General features: G+C 55.2%; 3 protein-coding genes across 9 annotated transcripts; 1 reads left to right on the top strand and 2 right to left on the bottom strand.

Annotated features, from left to right (window-relative positions):
* The first annotated feature begins 460 nt into the window (after positions 1-460).
* On the top strand, positions 461-5,694 carry PSMC3IP (PSMC3 interacting protein). The gene is made up of 8 exons (XM_056127092.1): positions 461-511; positions 610-710; positions 788-877; positions 3,923-4,034; positions 4,603-4,748; positions 4,822-4,875; positions 4,967-5,026; positions 5,101-5,694. The coding sequence occupies exons 1-8, from the start codon at positions 478-480 to the stop codon at positions 5,155-5,157; spliced, it is 654 nt and encodes a 217-aa protein (XP_055983067.1). The 5' UTR covers positions 461-477; the 3' UTR covers positions 5,158-5,694.
* Positions 5,338-10,892, bottom strand: MLX (MAX dimerization protein MLX). Of its 6 annotated transcripts, none has more exons than XM_056127090.1 (8): positions 10,788-10,892; positions 9,893-9,929; positions 9,284-9,373; positions 8,909-9,015; positions 8,580-8,679; positions 8,341-8,440; positions 7,808-8,009; positions 5,338-6,317 (listed from the first exon to the last, which is right to left on the bottom strand). In XM_056127090.1, exons 1-8 carry the CDS (start codon positions 10,827-10,829, stop codon positions 6,261-6,263), a joined length of 735 nt encoding a protein of 244 aa, XP_055983065.1. In that variant the 5' UTR covers positions 10,830-10,892; the 3' UTR covers positions 5,338-6,260. The 6 variants fall into 6 exon arrangements, with proteins under 6 accessions (XP_055983065.1, XP_055983061.1, XP_055983062.1 ...); XM_056127086.1 differs by having other exon boundaries at positions 10,605-10,886; XM_056127087.1 differs by having other exon boundaries at positions 10,626-10,886.
* A 531-nt stretch (positions 10,893-11,423) lies between these two features.
* Positions 11,424-15,195, bottom strand: COASY (Coenzyme A synthase). Of its 2 annotated transcripts, XM_056127039.1 has the most exons (10): positions 15,110-15,195; positions 14,015-14,725; positions 13,327-13,541; positions 12,960-13,091; positions 12,657-12,846; positions 12,511-12,575; positions 12,275-12,359; positions 12,045-12,142; positions 11,820-11,966; positions 11,424-11,731 (listed from the first exon to the last, which is right to left on the bottom strand). In XM_056127039.1, the coding sequence occupies exons 2-10, from the start codon at positions 14,712-14,714 to the stop codon at positions 11,681-11,683; spliced, it is 1,683 nt and encodes a 560-aa protein (XP_055983014.1). In that variant the 5' UTR covers positions 14,715-14,725; positions 15,110-15,195; the 3' UTR covers positions 11,424-11,680. The 2 variants fall into 2 exon arrangements, with proteins under 2 accessions (XP_055983014.1, XP_055983015.1); XM_056127040.1 differs by lacking the exons at positions 11,424-11,731; positions 12,045-12,142 and having other exon boundaries at positions 11,915-12,016.
* Between the last annotated feature and the right edge of the window lie 4,188 nt (positions 15,196-19,383).

The raw sequence follows: 19,383 nt of genomic DNA, 5'->3' as shown, positions 1-19,383 counted from the left end.
GTCGCGGGGCGGGCAGGTCCTTCGTCTCCTCCCAGGCGCTTCCCGGCTAGCCCTTCACCCACCTCCCGCAAGTGCTCCCCGTTCCCACGGTACAGCTGATAAGGCGAAGCGACAGAAGGGGCCTGGACCGTGGGTCCGAAACCGTCCTCGCGGATAACGGGCTCCGCGACCTTGAGCGAGTGTCCGGCCAGGCTGGCGCTAATCCCGCGCACACGCGGCCGAGCGCAAGGTCACGGGCATCCGCCGCCGCTAGGGACGGGGCCCGAGGTCCTGGGACAGGGTTCACTAGTCCACGTCCCGGGGGAGGACCCCGCCCGCGGGGAGACCCGCAGCGCCGAGGTCGGGGCCGGAGGAACTACGGGGGCCGGGAGGGGCCGCGCCACCCCGCCAGCCAATCGCCACCGCCCGGCGCCGGAAGGAGCCGTTGTCTGGGCAACGGCGACGTCCGGTCTGCGGAGTTTGGCGGCGGGAAAGACGATGAGTAAAGCTCGCGCTGAAGTCGCGGCGGGAGGTACCGGGGCCGCGGGCTCCGGCGGGGAGACGCGGGAGCGGGCGAGGGAGGGGTGGGCCCAGGGGACCCTCCAGCCCTTCCGCCGCGTCTCTCCGTAGCCCCCGAGGTCGTCCTGAGGTACCTGCAGGAGCAGAACAGGCCCTACAGCGCCCAGGACGTGTTCGGGAACCTGCAGCGGGACCACGGCCTGGGCAAGGCGGTGAGCGGCCGTCCCTCCCGGGGGTCCTGGCCCTCAGGCCGGCCCCGGTCTGAGTCCCGGCCGCCGTGTCCCCACAGGCGGTGGCCAAGGCGCTGGAGCAGCTGGCGCGGCAGGGCCGGCTCCGCGAGAAGGCGTTCGGCAAGCAGAAGATCTACTTCGCCGACCAGGTGAGCGCTGAGCCCTCTGCGCTCGAAAGTGGGCTGGCTGCAGGGTTCCGCACTGTTGCCACCAAGGCTCTTTTTCTGCTTGGAGGCCGTTGGCAGTGTGGAGTCTAGATTCTGGCTTTATTATTTGATTTTGGGGTTTGGGGTGGAGATGGAGCCGGCGTCAGCCCCTGTGCGCTAGATTCTGGATCACACCCACTCTGGACCACATGATTTTTTTTTTTTCTGTCTCCACTGGCCGTTCCCCAACACCCCACAAACATACACCAATCCGTGTCTCCACACCACCTGGGTGCTGTCAGCTGATCTAAATTAACCCAAGGCCCTTTAAATATATATATATATATAGAGTATCACTATTTAGCAACTGATTAAGCTGACCAAAGAGGCCAAGGCCCATTTGGTTGCTTCCACTCTATTGAAGATCTGAGGAGAGGTTAGCAGGGTTAGGGTTTTTGTTTGTTTTTGTTTTTTAAGTTTTTGGGTCACACCTAGCAATACTTAGGGCTTGCTCCTGCCTCTGCACTCAGGGATCACTCCTGGTAGTGCTCGGGGACCCATTTGGAGTACTAAGGATTGAACCCAGGTTAGTAAGTGCAAGTCAAATGCCCTCCGCGTTGGAGTATGACCCTGGCCCGGAGGGTTACTATTTTTAACTTTGCAGGCCCAGAGGTCTCTTGTCACAGCTAGACAGTCACTACCTTTCCCTGACTTTTGTCTGTCCTTGTTAAGCAGAATCAGCTATGGAAATAAGAATGTTAGCCTGTGATTGGTTTTGTTTTCCAAATTGTGTAATTAGGGGGCTGGGAGATGATACAAGGGGTTAGGCACATGTGTAGCATGCACCCATCCTGGGTTTGATCCTTGTTGCCACATGCCCAAATGAGCCTACAGGGTGGCCCTGAGCAGTACTGTGACCTCAAGCTTTAGCACTAAACTTGAACCCAACTGGCCTTGCCCCTGAAGTCCTGCTTAGGATGCCCGCCCCCCAGAAATGTGTACACAGTTGGATTGGGTTTGCAGCTGTGTCTGACCCATGCTCTAAACATTCACTTTGCTTAAAAGCAAAACCCAGGTTGCTCCACTGAAGTCACATCTTTCGGGTCTTCTCCCAGCACCAATCACAGCACCCTTCTCTCTTTTAGTTTTTGGGCCACACCCACCGATGTTCAGGGGTTACTCCTGGCTCTGCACTCAGAAATTAATCTTCAGCAGTGCTCAGGGAACCATATGGGATGCGGGGATTGAATCCAGTTGGTTGCGTGTAAGGCAAATGCCTTGCCCACTGTACAACGCTCAGGTCCCAATAAGATCCTCTCTGAGCTCCAACACTGTCCTTTTCTTTTTTCGCTTTTGGGCCACACCTGCAGTGCTCAGGGGTTTATTCCTGGCTCTGCACTCAGAAATCCTTCTGGCAGTGCTCGGGGGACCCATATGCCAGGGATCTAACCTGGGTCAGCTGCATTCAAGGCAAATTCCCTACCGACCATCCTATCGCTCTGGCCCCAACACTGTCCTTTCTAGTGCAGATCTCTTTTTTTTTTTGTAATTTTTATTAGTGAAACACCATGAGGTACAGTTGTAGACTTACAAATTTTTGTGCTTGGGTTTCAGTTATACAATGATCACATACCCATCCCTCCACCAGTGCCCATTCTCCACCACCACTGATCCCAGTATCCCTCCCACCCCCCATCCCCTCCCACCCCCACCCCCCGGCTCTATGGCAGGGCATTCCCTTTTGTTCTCTCTCCTTTTGGGTGCTGTGGTTTGCAAAAGAGGCATTGAGTGGCAATCTTGTTCGGTCTATAGTCTACTTTCAGCATCTCCCATCCTGGGCAGATCTTCCCAACACCCTTTATTTGGTGCTCCCTTCTCTATCTGAGCTGCCTTTACCCCTAGAGTGTGCGGCTGGCCTCCAAGCCCTGGAGTAAACCTCCTGGTACTTATCTCGGCTATTCTTAGGTGTTAGTCTCCTATTTTGTTACTTTATGTTCCCCAGATGAATGCAATCTTTCTATGTCTGTCCCTCTCTTTCTGACTCATTTTGCTTAGCATGATACTTTCCCTGTAGTACCACTTGTATATAAATTTCATGACTTCATCCTTTCTAACAGCTACATAGTACTCCATTGTGTAGATCTACCAAAGTTTCTTTAACCAGTCATTTGTTCTCTGGCAGCTATGGCACCAACCATGCTCTTTACCTGGAAGTCCTTTGCAGACCTGTGTCAGATTTCATCTTTTACACATATACACACACTTGTGCATGCACTTTCCATCATTGATGTTGTATCTGGGGGTGCTCAGAGTTACTCTTTGTTGGGGAACCAAGTGCAGGGCCAAGGAATCAGATCAGGTGCCACTTTAACCTCTGTTCTATCTTTCTAGCCTCTTAAAATTTTTGCTCCAGGGAGGCCAGAGCCAAAGTACAGCAGGTAGGGCAATTGCCTTATAAGCAGCTGACTTGGATTTGACCCCTAGCACCCATAATTGTCCCTTGAGCCCACCAGGAGTGATCTCTGGATGCAGAGCCAGGAGCTCAGGGCACTGCTGGGAGTCATCTGAAAATTTAAGACATTAAAAATTAAAATCTTTATTCCAGTTATTGGGTGAGTGGGGATTAGGCATCCACAGGCAGTGTCCAGGGTCAGCTGCTTGCAAGGCAACCTTGAGCCCTGTAGTATCTCTTGGGCCCAACCTGGCCCTTTTATACCTTTCTATTAAGACCAGTGCTAAACTGGATGACTTCTCAAAAATACCCTCCCACTTTTTTTCTAGGCCCTCTGGATGGTTGGGAGTTAAAGTTCTGTTTTTTAATCTTTGTTTTGGGCCATGTCCAGTGGTGGTGCTCAGGGCTTACTCCTGGTGGTGCTCAGGGGACCATTGGGGATGCTGAAGATTGAAGTAGGGTCAGCCTTGTGCAAGGCAAGCACCCTACCTGCTGTACTACTGTTCCAGCCCAGGAGTTGCAGGTTCTTGATGTAACTTTCCTTCCTGTCGTGTGCCTCACTTCAGCCCCCTTCCATTTACCCTCATCGTCGGCAGGAGCAGTTTGACACGGTCAGTGATGCCGACCTTCAGAGCCTGGATGCCAAAGTCATGGCCCTCACTGCCGAGGTGCAGAGCCTGCAGCAAAGCTGCCGCCACATGGAGGCTGGTATGACCATGCAGCCCTGGGAGGGGCTCTCGGGTCGGGGTCAACCTGCAGGCCAGCAGCCACTACTCGGATGGTCTGCTGACTGAGCATTGTCTAGATGCAGCAAAGATCCCTGCCCAAACACGTATTTCACTTGCTTACTTGCATGTGTGTTTCTTTGCTTGCCTCCCAGATCTACTCTGGGGAGAGTCTGTTCTCTCTTAAACACATGCTTCTCTCTCCTCACGTGTTTTTTTTTTTTTTAATTGGGGGGGGGTCACACCCGGCAACGCACAGGAGTTCCTTCTGGCTCATGTGCTCAGGAATTACTCCTGGCGGTGCTCAGGGGACCATATGGGATGCTGGGAATCGAACCCAGGTCGGCCGCATGCGAGGACACGAGATTTTGGTCCCTTCCCTTCTGTGGCTGTCAGCATTCCCACCTCTATGTGTGAGTGGGGAGGAAGCCAGCATGGAGCCCGCGGTTAAGCCTGGAGCAGGGTCGTGGCTGCTCTCACCAGGGCACCGACCTGCGGGGAGAGCAGCCCCTCCTGTAAGGTAGCAAGCAAACGCCGAGATGTGATTGCAGAGCTGAAGGAGCTCACAAGTGCCCTGACCACACCGGACATGCAGAGAGAGATCCAGGAGTTAAAGAAGGAATGTGCTGGCTACACTGAGAGACTCAGGAACATCAAGGCGGCCACCAACCATGTGACTCCCGAGGAGAAGGAGCAGGTGAGCCTGGCGGCAGGGTGGTACAGCTGCATGTGAGGTGGCAGCTGCCAGGCTCATCGTGTTTCTGTGCTAGGTGTACAGAGACCGGCAGAAGTACTGCAAGGAGTGGAGGAAGCGGAAGCGGATGGTAAGTTCCTGGGGGGCTTCAAGACCAGCCTGACCCATGGGTCTCCCGGGCTGAGCTGGGAACTGTCCATCTGAAAGCAGTTTCTTGTCAGGCGACAGAGCTGTTTGATGCAATCCTTGAAGGCTACCCGAAGAGCAAAAAGCAATTCTTCGTAAGTGCTTCCCGCCCCCCTGGCGCCCCGGTGGTCTTCATCCAGAGGTCTTATCTGCTTGTCTTGGCCCGCAGGAGGAAGTTGGGATAGAGACGGATGAAGATCACAATGTAAAGCTCCCAGATCCCTGAGCCCGCCACACTGAGGTGGGCTTTGTTGCTGCTGTGTCCCACCCTTGAGTGAAGCAGGTGGGAAAGGTGTGAACCAGAGCACAGGGTAGAGGGAGGGTGCCTTGGCCACGATGGATGGATGCGCTCACTTCCTCATTCACACTCCAGTGCCTTGATCTTAACACACACTTGGAACAATGCTGAAGGAAAAAGCATTTGGCAATATTTATTGTAATATAATCTGATATAAAAATATTTAATTTCCTCTGGATACGAAGCCTCCCAGATAGCAAACCTGAGGTAGGCATAAGGGAGCCTGAGGTGGACGGGCTTGAGGTCACTGTACATAGTGGGAACACAAGCCTCTGCAATCAGGAATGCTGGGCTCTGCCCTGGCCCCTGTCCACTCCGGGCCTGGGAGCCAGTGAGGCAACACCAAGGGGCCAAGATTCGTGCATACTGCACCAAAAGGCTGGGAGTGGTCTTGAGGTCCAGTTAATTTTCCAAAATTGTAAATTTAGCAAATTGTTCGTAGAAAAATAAATTTAATTTTGCCAACATTGTGTCACAGTTGACCTTACTACAGTGCCTGAGGAACGGCTGGTTTGCTCTACTGCCCAGAGTGGCAGATAGGAAGCAGGAACCTGGCCCCCACTGGGCTGACTAGCCCTACTCAGGGAGGCAGACATATGTCCTGACTACACCGAGAAGTTTTTTTTACTCCTTTCCTCCTGGTGGTCAGTTAGGTCATGTGTTACCCAAAAGACCTAAACAGGCCAGGAGGAATCCCCAAATATATACAGGTCATAAGCGGACATTTGGGGCTTAGGAAAAGGGGAGAGATCTGGAGCTCCGGGGTGCCCAACAGACTCACATCCCAAAAATGCTCCACAGGGAGAGGGGAAGACGGGGTAGGTTCGAGTTTTATGGTCAATATAATAAATTAATCAGAAGCATTTGCAAACACCCCAGACCCTCAGGGGGAGACTAGGGAACAATCTCTGAGGAGGAACACCGGCTGGCTGGGGTGCAGGGCTGCAGTCCGATCTCCAGAGCCCAGCAGCACTGGGACCAAGTGGGAGACTCAAAGGCCTTGTTGGCTGTCTGCAGGTTCCAAGAAACGGTCAGTAAAGCTGGTTCTTTAATTGGTGCAGGACGCCAATCACAATCTCCCGGAGGGTCTGTGGGGGCAGCAGAAAGGCACCACTCAGATCAGCTCAGCTGGTGACTATCGAGACCAAAGTGTATGCCCATGTTTTCATGCCCCCCCCACCATGTTCACTGAAGTACAGTTTACAGTACTGTCAGTGCAGTTCCACACACACACAGTCCAACACCACCCCCACCACTCTGCTGGTGTCAGGGGACCCCCTTCCCAGGCCAGGCCAGATCTCTTGACCAAGTCTCCAATCCTGTTGTCTTTGGTCATTTGTTTATCTACTATTTCTTTATATTCTACATATAACGAGATGATTCTGTCTGTCCCTCCCTGTGACCAATTTCGCTCAGCATGATCCTCTCCAGACCCAGCCATGCGCAGGTCTTTAGAAGACAGAAAAGGGGGCCACTTCCTTGCATGCGGCCAACCATGGTTAAATCTCCAAACAGTCCCCTAAGCCCACCAGGAGTGATCCTTGAGCACAGATGGGTGTGATTCAAAAACCAAAAAGTTTTTTAAAAATAAAAGTAAAGGGGCAGGGGAACCACCTTCAAAGCCTGGGTTCATTCATGGTTTTCTAAGAACCACTAGATTGACCAAAAATAAAGCCTCTGATTTTGATTATCTGGTTTACTCTGAAATTAACTCCAAAAGGGGTAATAGAGATGAATATTTGTGTAACATAGCAAATACAGAATGCTGCGGTAGAGTTCAGGTAGGGATGGAGGGGCACCGAAGTTTTCGTTATAAAATCTGCCCAATGTTGCAGTATATTTAAAACATTTCACAGTAAAAATGCTGGGAGGGGCTGGAGAGTTGGTTCAGCAGGTAGAGAGCACTTGTCTTCATGCAGCTCACCCAGGTTTGATCCCTGGTACCAGATACGGTCCCCTGAGTACTGCTAGGAGTCACCCCTGAGCAGAGAGCAAGGAGTAAACCTATAGCACCTGCTGGTGTGACTCAAAAAAACCCACATTCTTGGATAATCTCAAGCCACAGAAAAAGCAAATAGGCCTCAAAAGCAAAAGATGGGCTGGAGAGAAAGAACAAGGCAGGGTCTTGTCTTGCATGTGGCCAACCACATGTTGGGTTCAATCCCCAACATGCCACGAGGCCACCCTACTTCTACCAGGAGTGATTCCTGAATGCAGAGCCATAAATAACCCCTGAGCACTGTTAGCTGTGAAACCCAAAGCCCTCTGCCCCACCAAAAAAAGCAAGACAGTACAATCATTAATATTAACGCCAACTATTATTTGTTAATATTAACTCTAACAAATAATCGTAATAACCCGGGGAAAGCGTCAGCTGGCCAGGAATCTTTCCTACACCCAGGTAATTCTGCTGCCAATGATCAGGGCTGATCCCTGAGGTAGCCTTACCTCCTGCAGAGCAGAGACTGAGGCAGGTTTTGCAGGAGTGAGCGCTCACACTTGCCAAATGAAACCTCCAGGTGAAAAGCACAGACAGCACACGTGGGGATGCCTGGCCTGTGGCCAGGGAGGTGCATACCTGAGGCTTACAGTGCTCCTCAATCCAGCTGAAGACACAGGCCGAAAGCTCCTGGAAGCTGGCCACTGAGATGGACGCATTGAAGGACTGGAACAGGGAATCCATGATGCCTTGAAACACGTTGAACTTGACCTGGTCGGAGACCTGGTCCTCCCCCTCGTGGGGGTTGTCCTGGTGCGCCTTCACGATCTGCTCATAGTTCCTGAAAGGGAGCAGCAAAGTATACAGCTGAGCACTGCAGCGGCTCTGGTCGCCAGCAAGAAAAACAGAGTGATCCTTCGTCCCCCCGGGATGGGGATTCCCAGGGTTCTGTGCTGGCCTGATACTGTCTTAGCTCTTCTCCAGGCATTTCCAAGGTCTGCTAAGTGCAAGGGGCTGGAGGAAAAGGTAGAGCCTGCCTCTGAGGGGTCATCTGAAGGACAGCGTCTTTTCTTATTGATGAGGCCCGTGAACTGGGAGAGGCATGCACATAAGCCAGCCTCGAAGTCCCTCAGAAGCCCCCGGCCCCCCCACAAAAGATCGGACCTCCTTACACTTTCATGATCTTCAGGGCCATGACGTCCTTACGTAGTGTAGACACCTCCTCCTCCTGCTTTTTCTTTTCCTTGTGTAGAAACTGGATGTAGTCGATGGCTGGGGTTGACACAGAGCAAGTCTCAAACAAAGGGACAAGGTTTTGTTCCCTTCTCCCGCAGATCCCAAGCCTCCCATTACAACCACCACACCCAGCCGGGGGCCCAGAGGTCCCAGAAGCCCCAACCCCTGGTCATACTCTTCTGCAGAACAATGGCTTTGCTGAGCTTCTGGGAGCCAATGGAGAAGTCTTGCTGCTGGCAGGTGGGGACGATGGTCTGAAGGTCGTCATAGCCTCTCTGTGGAAACAGCAGGGAACAGGGCATCTAGCTTTTAGGGACTATGCCAAACTGACACAAACCTTTTTCTCTGCGAACGTCTCATGCTCACACCCAAAGGGACGGGGGTCTGGAATGAGGGAGGCGGTCATGTCTGGGGCTTTGGGGGCCAGTCTGATGGGTCTGTGGCTCAGGAATATAATACTGTGGGGCCTTGCTATGCGGGTGCAGGGCAGGCTCCCCCAATCACCTTGATGGCATCCCGTCTCTTCTGCTCGGCCTGAGTGTGGGCGCGCCGCCGGCGGTCATTGTACGACTCTTTGTAGGACTCCTGGTGGTAATCACTGTCCTCGTCATCTAGAGTTGGGGGCAGGCAGAGGTTATGCTGGAGCCCAGTGGAGTCCAGCTAGCCCGCTCGCCCGTCACATGGAAGAAGAATCGGGTACTTAGAGCTAGTGGATGCATGGAAGAACCTAACCCCCTACATGAGGTGAAAGATGGCAAGACCCTGTGTCCAGCAGAAGGGCGACAAGATCCTGGCATGAGTGGATGGAACTTCCGCTTTAGGGAAGATAGCAAGATAATGACATCTGAGTCCCCCACGGGGGTGGATGCCGCTGCCTACCTGTGTTGGGGACAGAAGAGGCACTGGTGGAACCGATGCTATTAGCTCTGGACACTACACTCCCCTTGTGAGAGCTTTCTACAAAAAGCCCTGGAAAAGAGAGGTCCCGATCACTATGGGTGACTGGGAGGATACTGAGAGGACACTGAAACAATTTCTTTCCTTCAACCGCAAAGCCAACAAGAGGGCCAGAGAGATAGTACGGGTAGGGCTCTTGCCTTCCATGCGGCCGACCTGGGTTCCATCCCCAACACCCCATTATGATGCCTGGGCACTGGCTGGGAGTGATCCCTGAGAGCAAAGCCTGGAGTAAGCCCTGAGCACCACTGGACGTGGCCACAAACAAAAAGCCAACCAGACTGGGCCCCACTTATTGTCATGCCCCGTCATAACGTCCTGTCCTTAGTGTCTAGGCTGTTCCTCTGGCCTGCAATGATCTCTTCGATCACAAAGTGGCACCTGGCTGTGGGAGGCACAAGAGTGTCACGACTCCATCACTGCCCTGCTCCTCCCTCATTCTCTTAAGCCAGAACGAATCTCAGTGCAGTGACTGCTCAGGTCAAGTCTGTCAGGGCCACTCAAACCACAGAGGGCAGGGAAGACACTCACCAGGGTCCAGGCTGTTGTCACTATAGGCATACTCCACCTGTGGCACCAACATGGGAGAGGTACATCAGAAGCCTGCCTCTGGGGGAGGACTCGCTTACTCAGTCACCATACCCACAGGCACACCCAGGTGCATATGTACACCCCAAATCACATTCACACTCTTCCCCCCAATCACTCATATCCCCAATCACCCCAAATTACATACCCCCAATTACACATGTCCCCAGGCATTCCCGATTATACATACCCAAACTACACACCGCAAATCATCTACAACCAATCACACACACACACCTCCCAGAAACACCCCCCAACACCCTCCAATTAGACATCCCTAATCATACAATCCCAATTACAGATACCCCCAGTCACCCCTCCATTACACACCTCCTTCACTTAACATCCAATCAGACACCCAATTGCACACACCTGGAGAGCACAGGCAGTTGAAGATTCAGACATACACATACATACGCGCACACACACGTCCCAAGTGAACATTGGAGCTTTCCATCCAACACACACACACACATTTACAGCGCCAGTGACAGAACAGAGGCTTTCCATCCAACACACGCGCACACGCGCGCGCGCGTACACAGGCTTTCCACCTAGAGCCAAGGCTGGCCAGGCCGTGGAAGCGCCAGCCCCCGCTCACCCCTCGCCCCCCGCCCGCGGCCCCAGCCCCCACGAGCCCCGCGCTCACACATGCCTCGGTCAGTTGCGTCCCCACCTTGGCACAGGCGGGGTAAGAGCTGTCTTCTCTGCAGCCCCGGGGCCCGGAGAGCGTGGGGGACTTTGGGGACTGCCAGGAATCCCCTCGTCTTCCGGACCCCCTACGTGCACGAGCCCGACCCGACCTCCCCTCGCCGGCGTGCGCGCCCACGGGGCTTGCCTTGACCCAGGGGTCCTCCGGCGAGGCGCCCGGCTCCGTCATCTCAGACCCACCGTACCGGAAACGAGCCAGAGGCCGGGCCCCCAGCCGCGAGGAAGAGGCGAGGCTCGCCCACGTGACCAGAAGCCACCAATCCGCGGCCGGGGTGGATGCCGCGCACGCGCAGCGCAAAAGAGGCGGGCCCAGGCGCGCACGCAGCCGGGGTAGGGGCTGGGCCAACCTCAAGTTGTTCTCGGGGCGGTTTCGGGGGGCTTTCCCTGCAGAGTGCTCCTAGGGGTTCCGATCTGAGGCTTTCCGCTTTTGCAGAGGTGTGCGCCCGTGCCCCGCCGGCCGTTGGGGGTACGCGGCTCCCCGGACCACGCCAGGCTGCAAGCTGGGCACAGCCCCAGATACTGCTTGCCTCGTGAAACGGGAGCTCTCGGCCGCCCTGCCAGCGCCTGGCAGACCTGGGCAATTTAAGCCTGCAAAGAGCCTGTTTGCTACTTTATACCGTCTGGAGGCCGGCAGGGCTAAGGCTGACCTGGCTCTGGCTAGCTTCAAAGGTTCCCAGCTCCTGCCGGCCCTGCACCCGGGCCCCAGAGACGCCCAGAAATTATGGGAGCAGAAAGCAGACACCACACAGGCAGGTCTGGAAATATTGACCTTTAATTGTTAAGTTCCAGCGTTTGTCCTGGTCCCAGTTGGCAGACACCCCAACACAAGTGGGGATGGAATGCGGGGTCGTGCTCTCCCACGAGCCACATACTCAGTGTTGCCAAATTCCAGCGGGCTGGATGGGCTTCCTTGTGCACCAGCCTTGTCCTTCGGGGCTGAGCTCAGGGCCCTAGGCCGATGCCATTTCGCTGCTAGATTGTGATTCCCCCACTCAACAGGGAATCCGCATCAGTCGGGGTCTACAGCGGCTTGGAGATGCGCTCCTGCAGGAGTCTCCAGGCTTTCTCCACCTTTGGGTAAGCCAGAGTCTTAGGAGGAGGGGTCAGGTTCAGGTGGGCGCCCCTTGGAACTACGCTGACCACAGCCCCGCCTGCCCACCTGCTTCTGAGTGATCTGAGGCTCCCATAAGGTACTCAGCACCACGTGGCTCTGCTCCACGAGCTGCTGCCCAGACATCTGGCTCTGCAGGCGGCTCTGCGCCGCAGCCTCGCTCAGGCCGTCCCTGTCCACTATGCGGCGGATGGCCTGGGCACACAGGAGGCACGTGTCAGCTCTGGCTCAGGGCGGGGCACGGTCTGCAGAGGGGGTGGGGGGGCCGGATACCTCGGTCTGAGGGATGACCACGGTCCACACCTCATGTACCATGTTCTGCCAGCCGGCCTCAAGCAGTACGGCGGCATCAATCACGCACACACGCTTTCCTGCAGGGAGACCCCCAGTCACTGCAGGCAGCACCCTGCCACCTACATCAGTCAGAGAGCCAGTGGGCTCTCGGGGAGTGGACGCTGTGACTCAGGGTGGGGAGGAGCCCACCCGCCTTCCCTCCCACTCACCCTCCGCGGCGGCGTGCTCCATCTTCTCCCGAGTCAGCTGTGCAATAACCGGCCACATAATGTCTCTGAGGATCTTCATCTGCTTCTGCAGGGGGACAGGGTGGGCACGCGAGTACCTTCCCTCCCAGATGGAGGTTCCCGGGGGGAAACCTGGCATGCTGGTCCAGACCAGAGTGACCCACTGGGTTCCCAGCACTGGCTGGGTGGAGCAGCAGAATTCTTTGGGGTGTCTTTACCTTGTTCCCAAACACGCGGCTGCCCAGGACCTTCCTGTTGATAACGCCATCTTTATGGAGAATCTCTAGATGACAGAGACAGAACAGGCTAAAGAGGCCAGACCACCTCCTCACTTCAGGCCACCTCCAGCTCTCCCTGTCAGTACCTGTCCCAAAGGCTTCCACAACGGCCTGGTAGGCAGGGCCGCCTGGGGTGTAGGCCTGATGGCCCAGCTGATCACTGTCGATGATAAACGCCCCCAGGTCCTTCAGCCGCTGAGCTACAGAGCTCTTTCCGGAACCACTTATGCCAGTCAGCCCGATCACATACAGAGATGCGGGGAGCTCCGGCCTCTTCTGGGGGGAGGGTGAGGGGGTAAATGAGAGACAGCCGCACAGTTATTCCCCCTTGGGTACCCCCTTCAGTCTCTCCAGGGGTCCCAGTTCCCCCCTCAGGAGTGGAGGCTCACATATGGAGGCCGTAGCAGCTCCCCCAAAATTCGCTGGCGAAAGCTGGAGGAGCTGACTTTGTCCTCTTCGTTCTCCTGGTGGTTCTGGTCCTTCAGCAGCTTGATCTGGTACAACGAAAGCTCCTCCAGGCCCTGGGAGAAGGGGTGAGGGGAGGAACGGCCGACATGGAGGTGCCACATGGACGGCCCACCTGTCCCAATCAGTCCTTCCTACCCCAGAGGGCAAGCTGGCCGCCTCGCCTTGTCCCACCACCCTGCACCCTTTCTGCCCTCCTCTGGCTGCGGTCATGGGCTTCCTTCCAGCAGCCCCCCACCATGGCCTCCTCAGCCCCCTCCACTCCCTTTAACGGGCTCCCTCCGGGGTTACATTCTCAAGGCGGAAGCGGTTGACGGCCATCCCCCCACGGTGGGTCTCCTCGCTGACCACCAGGAACTCCAGGGAGGGGTCAGAGCCAGCGGGCCCATAGGGGTCCAGCAGGGGCATGATATCAAAATTCAAGGAGGGCTTGATGTCCACCAGGAACTCACTCAGATGTTCCACGCGCTCTGCGTAGGGCTGGAGCAGCTCAGGGAGCAACTTGCCTGGGGAAGGAAGGAAGGAGCCGGAGGCACTGTGAGATGCTTCTCCTGGAGAAAAGCTCTCCCAACATCCCTCCCAATGGGTGGGTGGCAGGAGAGGGCTGCTCGGTGGAGGTGGAGCTGCGAGAGCGAGGCAGCGGGCTGCAGTGACCCTGGCACCGGCGGGTATGTAGCCGGGCGCCCCCAAGTCAGACACAGAACCCCGAGCAGCACACACTCCACCAGTCGGTCCCTTCTTCTGTCGTGGGCACTACTACCTACAACTCACTCATTCCAACTTCAGAATCGTCACCTGGAGGACATGGTCTATGCGCCTGCCCCCTGTCTGGTGACCACATTATTCGCTTAGCACTGAGTGACTCTGGGGAGGAATGGTAAGATATGGATGGCCCAGTCTTTTCTCAGTCTGGCAAGGGTGTGTCTGAGTTGAGGGGAAGGCCCAGCCCCAGCCCCTATCCAGGATCTCTCTCACTCACTCTTCAAAAGGTCTTTGTCGGCTACTCCCACCACAAGCTGCTCCTGGGCCAGGATACAGGCGACACTGAGCAACACCTTGTGTGCATTGTGCAGGCGGTCAAAAGTGCCACCCACAGCCCCACGCTGGTAGCCACGCACCGGCTGCTTTGGAGACCTGGCTACTGGAGAGGCTGGTCTAATGGTGGAGGGCAAGAGGCCCTCGGGAGTGGCCACGGGCAGCTCCAAGTGCTCATAGTCGGGATACAGGAGCACCGAGGCCAACTGTGGGCAACAACTGTAGCAGCTGGTGGCATAACGCTCTAGCTGTTGCTTCACTGGGTTGTACTGGCTTCCGTCCAGGGTCTGGAAGTCAGTGAGCACCACTTCCGGCGGGTGGGCGAGGTTCTGGACGGAATCGGGCAGGGCAGGGTGGAAGGTGCTCTTGGGTTGGATGTTGGTCAGCAGGATTCTGACGTCCAGGTGCCGGTGGACGTCGGCGCCGGCATAGAAGTGCGAGATGAAGTCGAGAATCTCAAACGTGGCCTGCACGGGGCTGGACTGCGGCTGCGCCGGGCCCTCCAGGCTCATGCCCGGCTGCAGGTGGACATAGAGCGTGTGATTCACCAGCCGGGCCGCCGAGGTCAGGATAGGGGCCAGGCGCGGGGCCAGGGAGGCCAGCGGCGTTGTCAGCACCAGGAGGCCCGATCGGAACAGGGACATGCTGCTGAGGCCTGCAGACAGTCAAGGGGGCGAGGGTGACTGCTGGGGGGGTTGCGCGGCGGAGACCGCGCTCCGTGCGGGGCGTTGGACCCAAAGCCAGGGGACCTTGACCACGTCCTCCGCGAGGAAGCCGGGGGTGGGAGCGGGCCCTGGTTAAACGGCGCCTCTGGGCTGGGCTCTACGCCTCGGTTTCCTCTGGGCTCGGACGCGGCCGTGACTTTGGCTGGACTAAATGGCGATCCCGGCAGGGCACCGCCGGCCAGAAGCCCCTGGGCCGTGGCCCCCCGGGACGCGGGACTCCCGGGCCCTCTTGCTAGGCTGCACCGGGGCCTCCAAGGGCTCGAGGGAGGCGAGTCAAGAGGGGCGTCTGGCCTCGGCGCAGACCCGCTACTTACTGAGACCTCCCGGCTCGCTTCTGCTGGCACCGCCGCGGAGGTTACGGGCGGCCCCGCGCCGCGACCCGGAAGCAAACGGCGGGAGCTCCGCGCTACGGGCGCCGAGACGGGCCAAACCTCTACCACCGGTTCGGAGCGGAATCGTCGCGAGGTTTCCTGGGGGGCGGGGCTCCGGGCTGGGTCCTGCTCCTGCGTGGGGTCCTGTACCCGCCCGCGGACGGGGATTTAGCCCGGTCACCCGGGAGTCAGCAGCAGACAGAGCTGATAAGTTCCGGGCACGGAAGTGGAGCCCGGGGCAGCGCCCAAGTTAGGGCTCGGTGGTCCCGCAATCCTCTGGCGCCCGCCCACTGCACAGTGCGGGAGAGAACGGGACAGCTCAGTCCACGCCCCCGTTTCCTCTGGCGTCCCGGTGCACAGGTCCCGCTGCACAGGTCTTCCCGTGGGGAAGAGAACGGACAGCTCTGTCCGTGCCCCCATTTCATCCATGGGGTGACTGGCGTCCCGGGTGTTTCAGGGACAAAAAGGTCTCATGGCTTGCGTAGCTGCCCGACCTCCCAGAACCGCTGAGGCAGGTGGTGGTTGCAGGTGAGCTCAATAGAGCCTCTAGAGGATGGTGTCAGGACAAAATGAGCATCCAGGAGACCGAACGGGAAGGGCGTTGGCCCTGCAAGCAGCACACTCGGGTTCAATTCTTGGCACCCACTGTGCCCCCCCCCCATCCCTTTAAGAGTGATCCCTAAGCGCAGAGCCAGACAGGAATGAGTTCTGAGCACATCCAGGTGTGGCCCCCCCAAACAAAAAGTGAGGGTCTATCTTGCACCTAATGAGGAGGTTGGGGGGTGGGGGGCAAGCAAACCTGACATTCAGTTACTCATTGATTTGCTTAAGTGGGCACTGGTAACGGCTCCATTCATCCCTGTCGTGTGCTAGTGCAGTCAAATGGCGTCTGTTTGTTCTAGGAACACGAAGACCCTCAAACCAATCGTTCAGGGTCTTGACGAAGAAGTCTGACCATCTCATAGGTGGGCGGCCACGTGATCTTTTGACGTCTCATGGAATCCAGTCAGTAACGCTCTAGTCCAGCGGTCGTCTCCAAATCTCATTATGTGTCCAGCCCATCTGATTTTCAACGCCTTGGCAAACGAGACAGCGTCCCTGATTCTTGATCATCGACGGAGGTCGGAACTCTGGATTCTTTCTCTCATTTGAGTGAAGTGGGTTACTCCAAGCATAGCTCTTTCAATTCCTTTTTGGGAGACCAGAATAGCGTTCTCAGCCTATTTTCGTAAGGCCCAGGTCTCTGACGCATATGTTAATGCAGACCGAACAGTGGAATCGAAGAGATGTGCCCAGAGCCCGAGGGTTCTTCGTCCTCTTAGCTCGCAAAGCAGTGCAGAGATGCGATCATGGAAGACCTCAAAGAGAGACGAGCAGAAGTGCTGGTAGATGCGGCAGAAGCCGGGAAAAGTATTCGTAATGCCCACCTGTCCTTCGCCAACTACAAGACCAAGATGACTGCCCTCCGATGTCCTGATGGATCTATCACATCCTCCAGAACAGCAATGGAGATTATCCATGACTTCTACTCAAATCTCTTCGATACCCATGTCCACTTGCCGACATATCAAATTCCACAGGATGGATATGTTGTTCCCAATGTTCTCCCTTCCAAAATCTGACATGCCATTTCGTCAGTAAAGAAACGAACAGCACCCAGCCCAGACAAGGTCAGACCTGAACACCTGAAGAACCTGCCGTCAGTACTCATCAATACACTGGCTCGGCTCTTCACACGCTACCTGTCTGAATGCAAGGTTCCATCCCAATGGAAAACCAGCAGGACTGTACTACTGTTCAAGAAGCGAGACATCCATGACATTGGCAACTATCGCCCGATCTGCCTATTGTCTGTCATCTACAAGTTGTTCACTTGAGTCATCCTAAATAGGATTGGCAGAACACTAGATGAAGGACAACCACGCGAACAAGCCGGGTTCCGCAAAGGATTCAGCACCATCGACCATATCCACACGATAACCAAGCTCATTGAGGTTTCTCAGGAGTTCAAGATGCCGCTCTGTCTAACGTTCATTGATTTAAAGAAGGTCTTTGATTCTGTTGAGATGGAAGCGGTCATTGAAGCCCTAGCCAATCAGGGCGTCCAAGCTCAATACATCAAGATCCTCCGTGAGCTGTATTGCGGATTCACTACCAGGATCTCACCATTCTACAAAGAAGTAATCATTGATGTCAAGAGAGGGGTTCGGCAGGGTGATACCATTTCACCGAAACTCTTCAGTGCCACCCTCGAGAACATCATGCAACAACTGGAATGGGAAGGAATGGGAGTGAAGATAGATGGTCAGCAACTACACCACCTCTGCTTTGCTGATGACATTGTTTTAATAACACCAAACATCAGCCAAGCGGCACAAATGCTGGCCGACTTCGACCGTGAGTATGGAAAGGTCGGTCTACAGCTGAATCTTATGAAGACAATGTTTATGAGAAACAGCCTCGTTCCTGACACCGGAACGATCATCTCCGAATGCAACAGCTATGTGTACCTAGGTTGAGAAGTCAACATGACAAATGACCTGGCACCCGAGCTGCACAGGAGGAAGAGAGCAGCTTGGAATGCCTTCAAGAACGTTGAAGAAATAGCTAAGAGGACGAAGAACCTCCGGCTCCGGGCACATCTCTTTGATTCCACTGTTCTTCCTGCATTAACATATGCCTCAGAAACCTGGGCCCTACGCAAACAGGATGAGAACGCTATTCGGGTCTCCCAAAGAGGAATTGAAAGAGCTATGCTTGGAATATCACGTTTCACTCAAATGAGAGAAAGAACCCGGAGTTCCGACATCTGTCGACAATCAAGAATCAGGGACGTTGTCTCGTTTGCCAAGGTGTCAAAAATCAGATGGGCTGGTCACGTAATGAGATTTAAAGACGACTGCTGGACTAGAGCTGTTACTGACTGGATTCCACGGGATGTCAAAAGACCACGTGGCCGCCCACCTACCAGATGGTCAGACTTCTTCATCAAGATCATGAACGATCAGTTTGAGGCTCTTCATGTTCCTAGAGCGAACAGACGCCATTGGGCTACACTAGCACGTGACAGAGACAAATGGAGACGTTACTGGCGCCCACTCGAGCAAACCGACGATTAACGGGAAGTCAAGTGATCAAGTGAATATTTGCTTTCATTAATTCAGCAGGGGAGAGGCAGTTTGGGGCTATACTCAGCATAATTATGCTTAACACCTGGCTCTGTGCTTAGGGGTAACGCCTGGTGGTACTGGGGGACCATATGTGGTGCTGGGATGGTGCTGCACACTAGGAACCACTTTCGCCTTATACTATCTCTCCCATCCCTATGGTTTTTTACTTTGAGAGGTGCGGAGTGGGGGCAGCTACACGTGGTGGTGCTCAGGGGTAACTCCTAGCTGTGTGCTCAGGGATCACCCTTGGTGGGGGACTATATGGGATACGAGGAATTGAACCCAGGTAGGTCACATGCAAGGCAGGTGCCTTACTGGCTGTATTATCTGCTCAGCCCTATTTTTAAATTTTTTTATTTATTGTTTATTACTGGACACGCTCAAGCAAATTGATGAACAATGAAAAGACAGTGCTATTTTGGGCCACACCTGGTGATACCCTAGGGTTTACTCCTGGCTCCACACTTAGGCATTACTCTTGGCAGTGCTCAGGGGACCATATAGGATGCAAGGCAAACGCCCTACCAAACGCCCTACCCGCTGTACTGTCTCTCCGGCCGCAGCCCTATTTTTTGTATTCTTGAAGCAGTCACCAAAGTGGCTCAGCTTGGAGTGCCACAGAACCTAGACCTACCCCTGGAATCAAGGGCAGAGTGTTAAGAGTGACAAGGGCAGGGGAACAAGCTGCTTTGAGGTATCTTCAGGATTTGAGAGAGAACTCCATGGTGGGGGTACACTCTTATGTTTAGGGGCCCACTTATGGTGGTGAGAATTGAACCTGGGTCAGCTGCATGCAAGGCAAGTGCCCAGCACACAGTAATAATAATAGCGGAGCCCAGCTTGCAAGGAGGCGCTATCCTGCCTGCCACACCCACTGTCCAGGCTGCTGCCCTGCCCCCCAAATCCCGCCTGGCTGCCTTGCCAGCACTGTTCTAAAGAGTGACCTTGGTGTGGGGCCTCCTCATCACACAACATAATGAAGATGTTTCAGAGTATAAAAGAAGACATGGATTGGAATAAACTTTTGAAATTGTTTGCTCTCCGTAG

This window comes from Sorex fumeus, unplaced genomic scaffold (genome assembly GCF_029834395.1).
Source record: "Sorex fumeus unplaced genomic scaffold, SorFum_2.1 ptg000063l, whole genome shotgun sequence".
Taxonomy (NCBI): Eukaryota; Metazoa; Chordata; class Mammalia; order Eulipotyphla; family Soricidae; genus Sorex; species Sorex fumeus.
The sequence above is the reverse complement of the archived record's forward strand: the minus strand, read 5'-3'. Positions and strand labels throughout refer to the sequence as shown.

Excerpts from the sequence above, each read along its gene's own strand:
- PSMC3IP (XM_056127092.1), top strand. The coding sequence starts at position 478 with ATGAGTAAAGCTCGCGCTGAAGTCGCGGCGGGAG. Across the intron at positions 878-3,922 it reads AGATCTACTTCGCCGACCAG|GAGCAGTTTGACACGGTCAG; the intron begins GTGAGCGCTGAG and ends CATCGTCGGCAG. Across the intron at positions 5,027-5,100 it reads AGAGCAAAAAGCAATTCTTC|GAGGAAGTTGGGATAGAGAC; the intron begins GTAAGTGCTTCC and ends CTTGGCCCGCAG.
- MLX (XM_056127086.1), bottom strand. The coding sequence starts at position 10,829 with ATGACGGAGCCGGGCGCCTCGCCGGAGGACCCCTGGGTCAAGGCAAGC. Across the intron at positions 9,930-10,604 it reads TGGGGACGCAACTGACCGAG|GTGGAGTATGCCTATAGTGA; the intron begins GCATGTGTGAGC and ends TTGGTGCCACAG. Across the intron at positions 9,016-9,283 it reads CTCTTCTGTCCCCAACACAG|ATGACGAGGACAGTGATTAC; the intron begins GTAGGCAGCGGC and ends CCCCAACTCTAG.
- COASY (XM_056127039.1), bottom strand. The coding sequence starts at position 14,714 with ATGTCCCTGTTCCGATCGGGCCTCCTGGTGCTGACAACGCCGCTGGCC. Across the intron at positions 12,143-12,274 it reads GGAGCACGCCGCCGCGGAGG|GAAAGCGTGTGTGCGTGATT; the intron begins GTGAGTGGGAGG and ends GTCTCCCTGCAG. Across the intron at positions 11,732-11,819 it reads CTCAGATCACTCAGAAGCAG|GTGGAGAAAGCCTGGAGACT; the intron begins GTGGGCAGGCGG and ends GCTTACCCAAAG.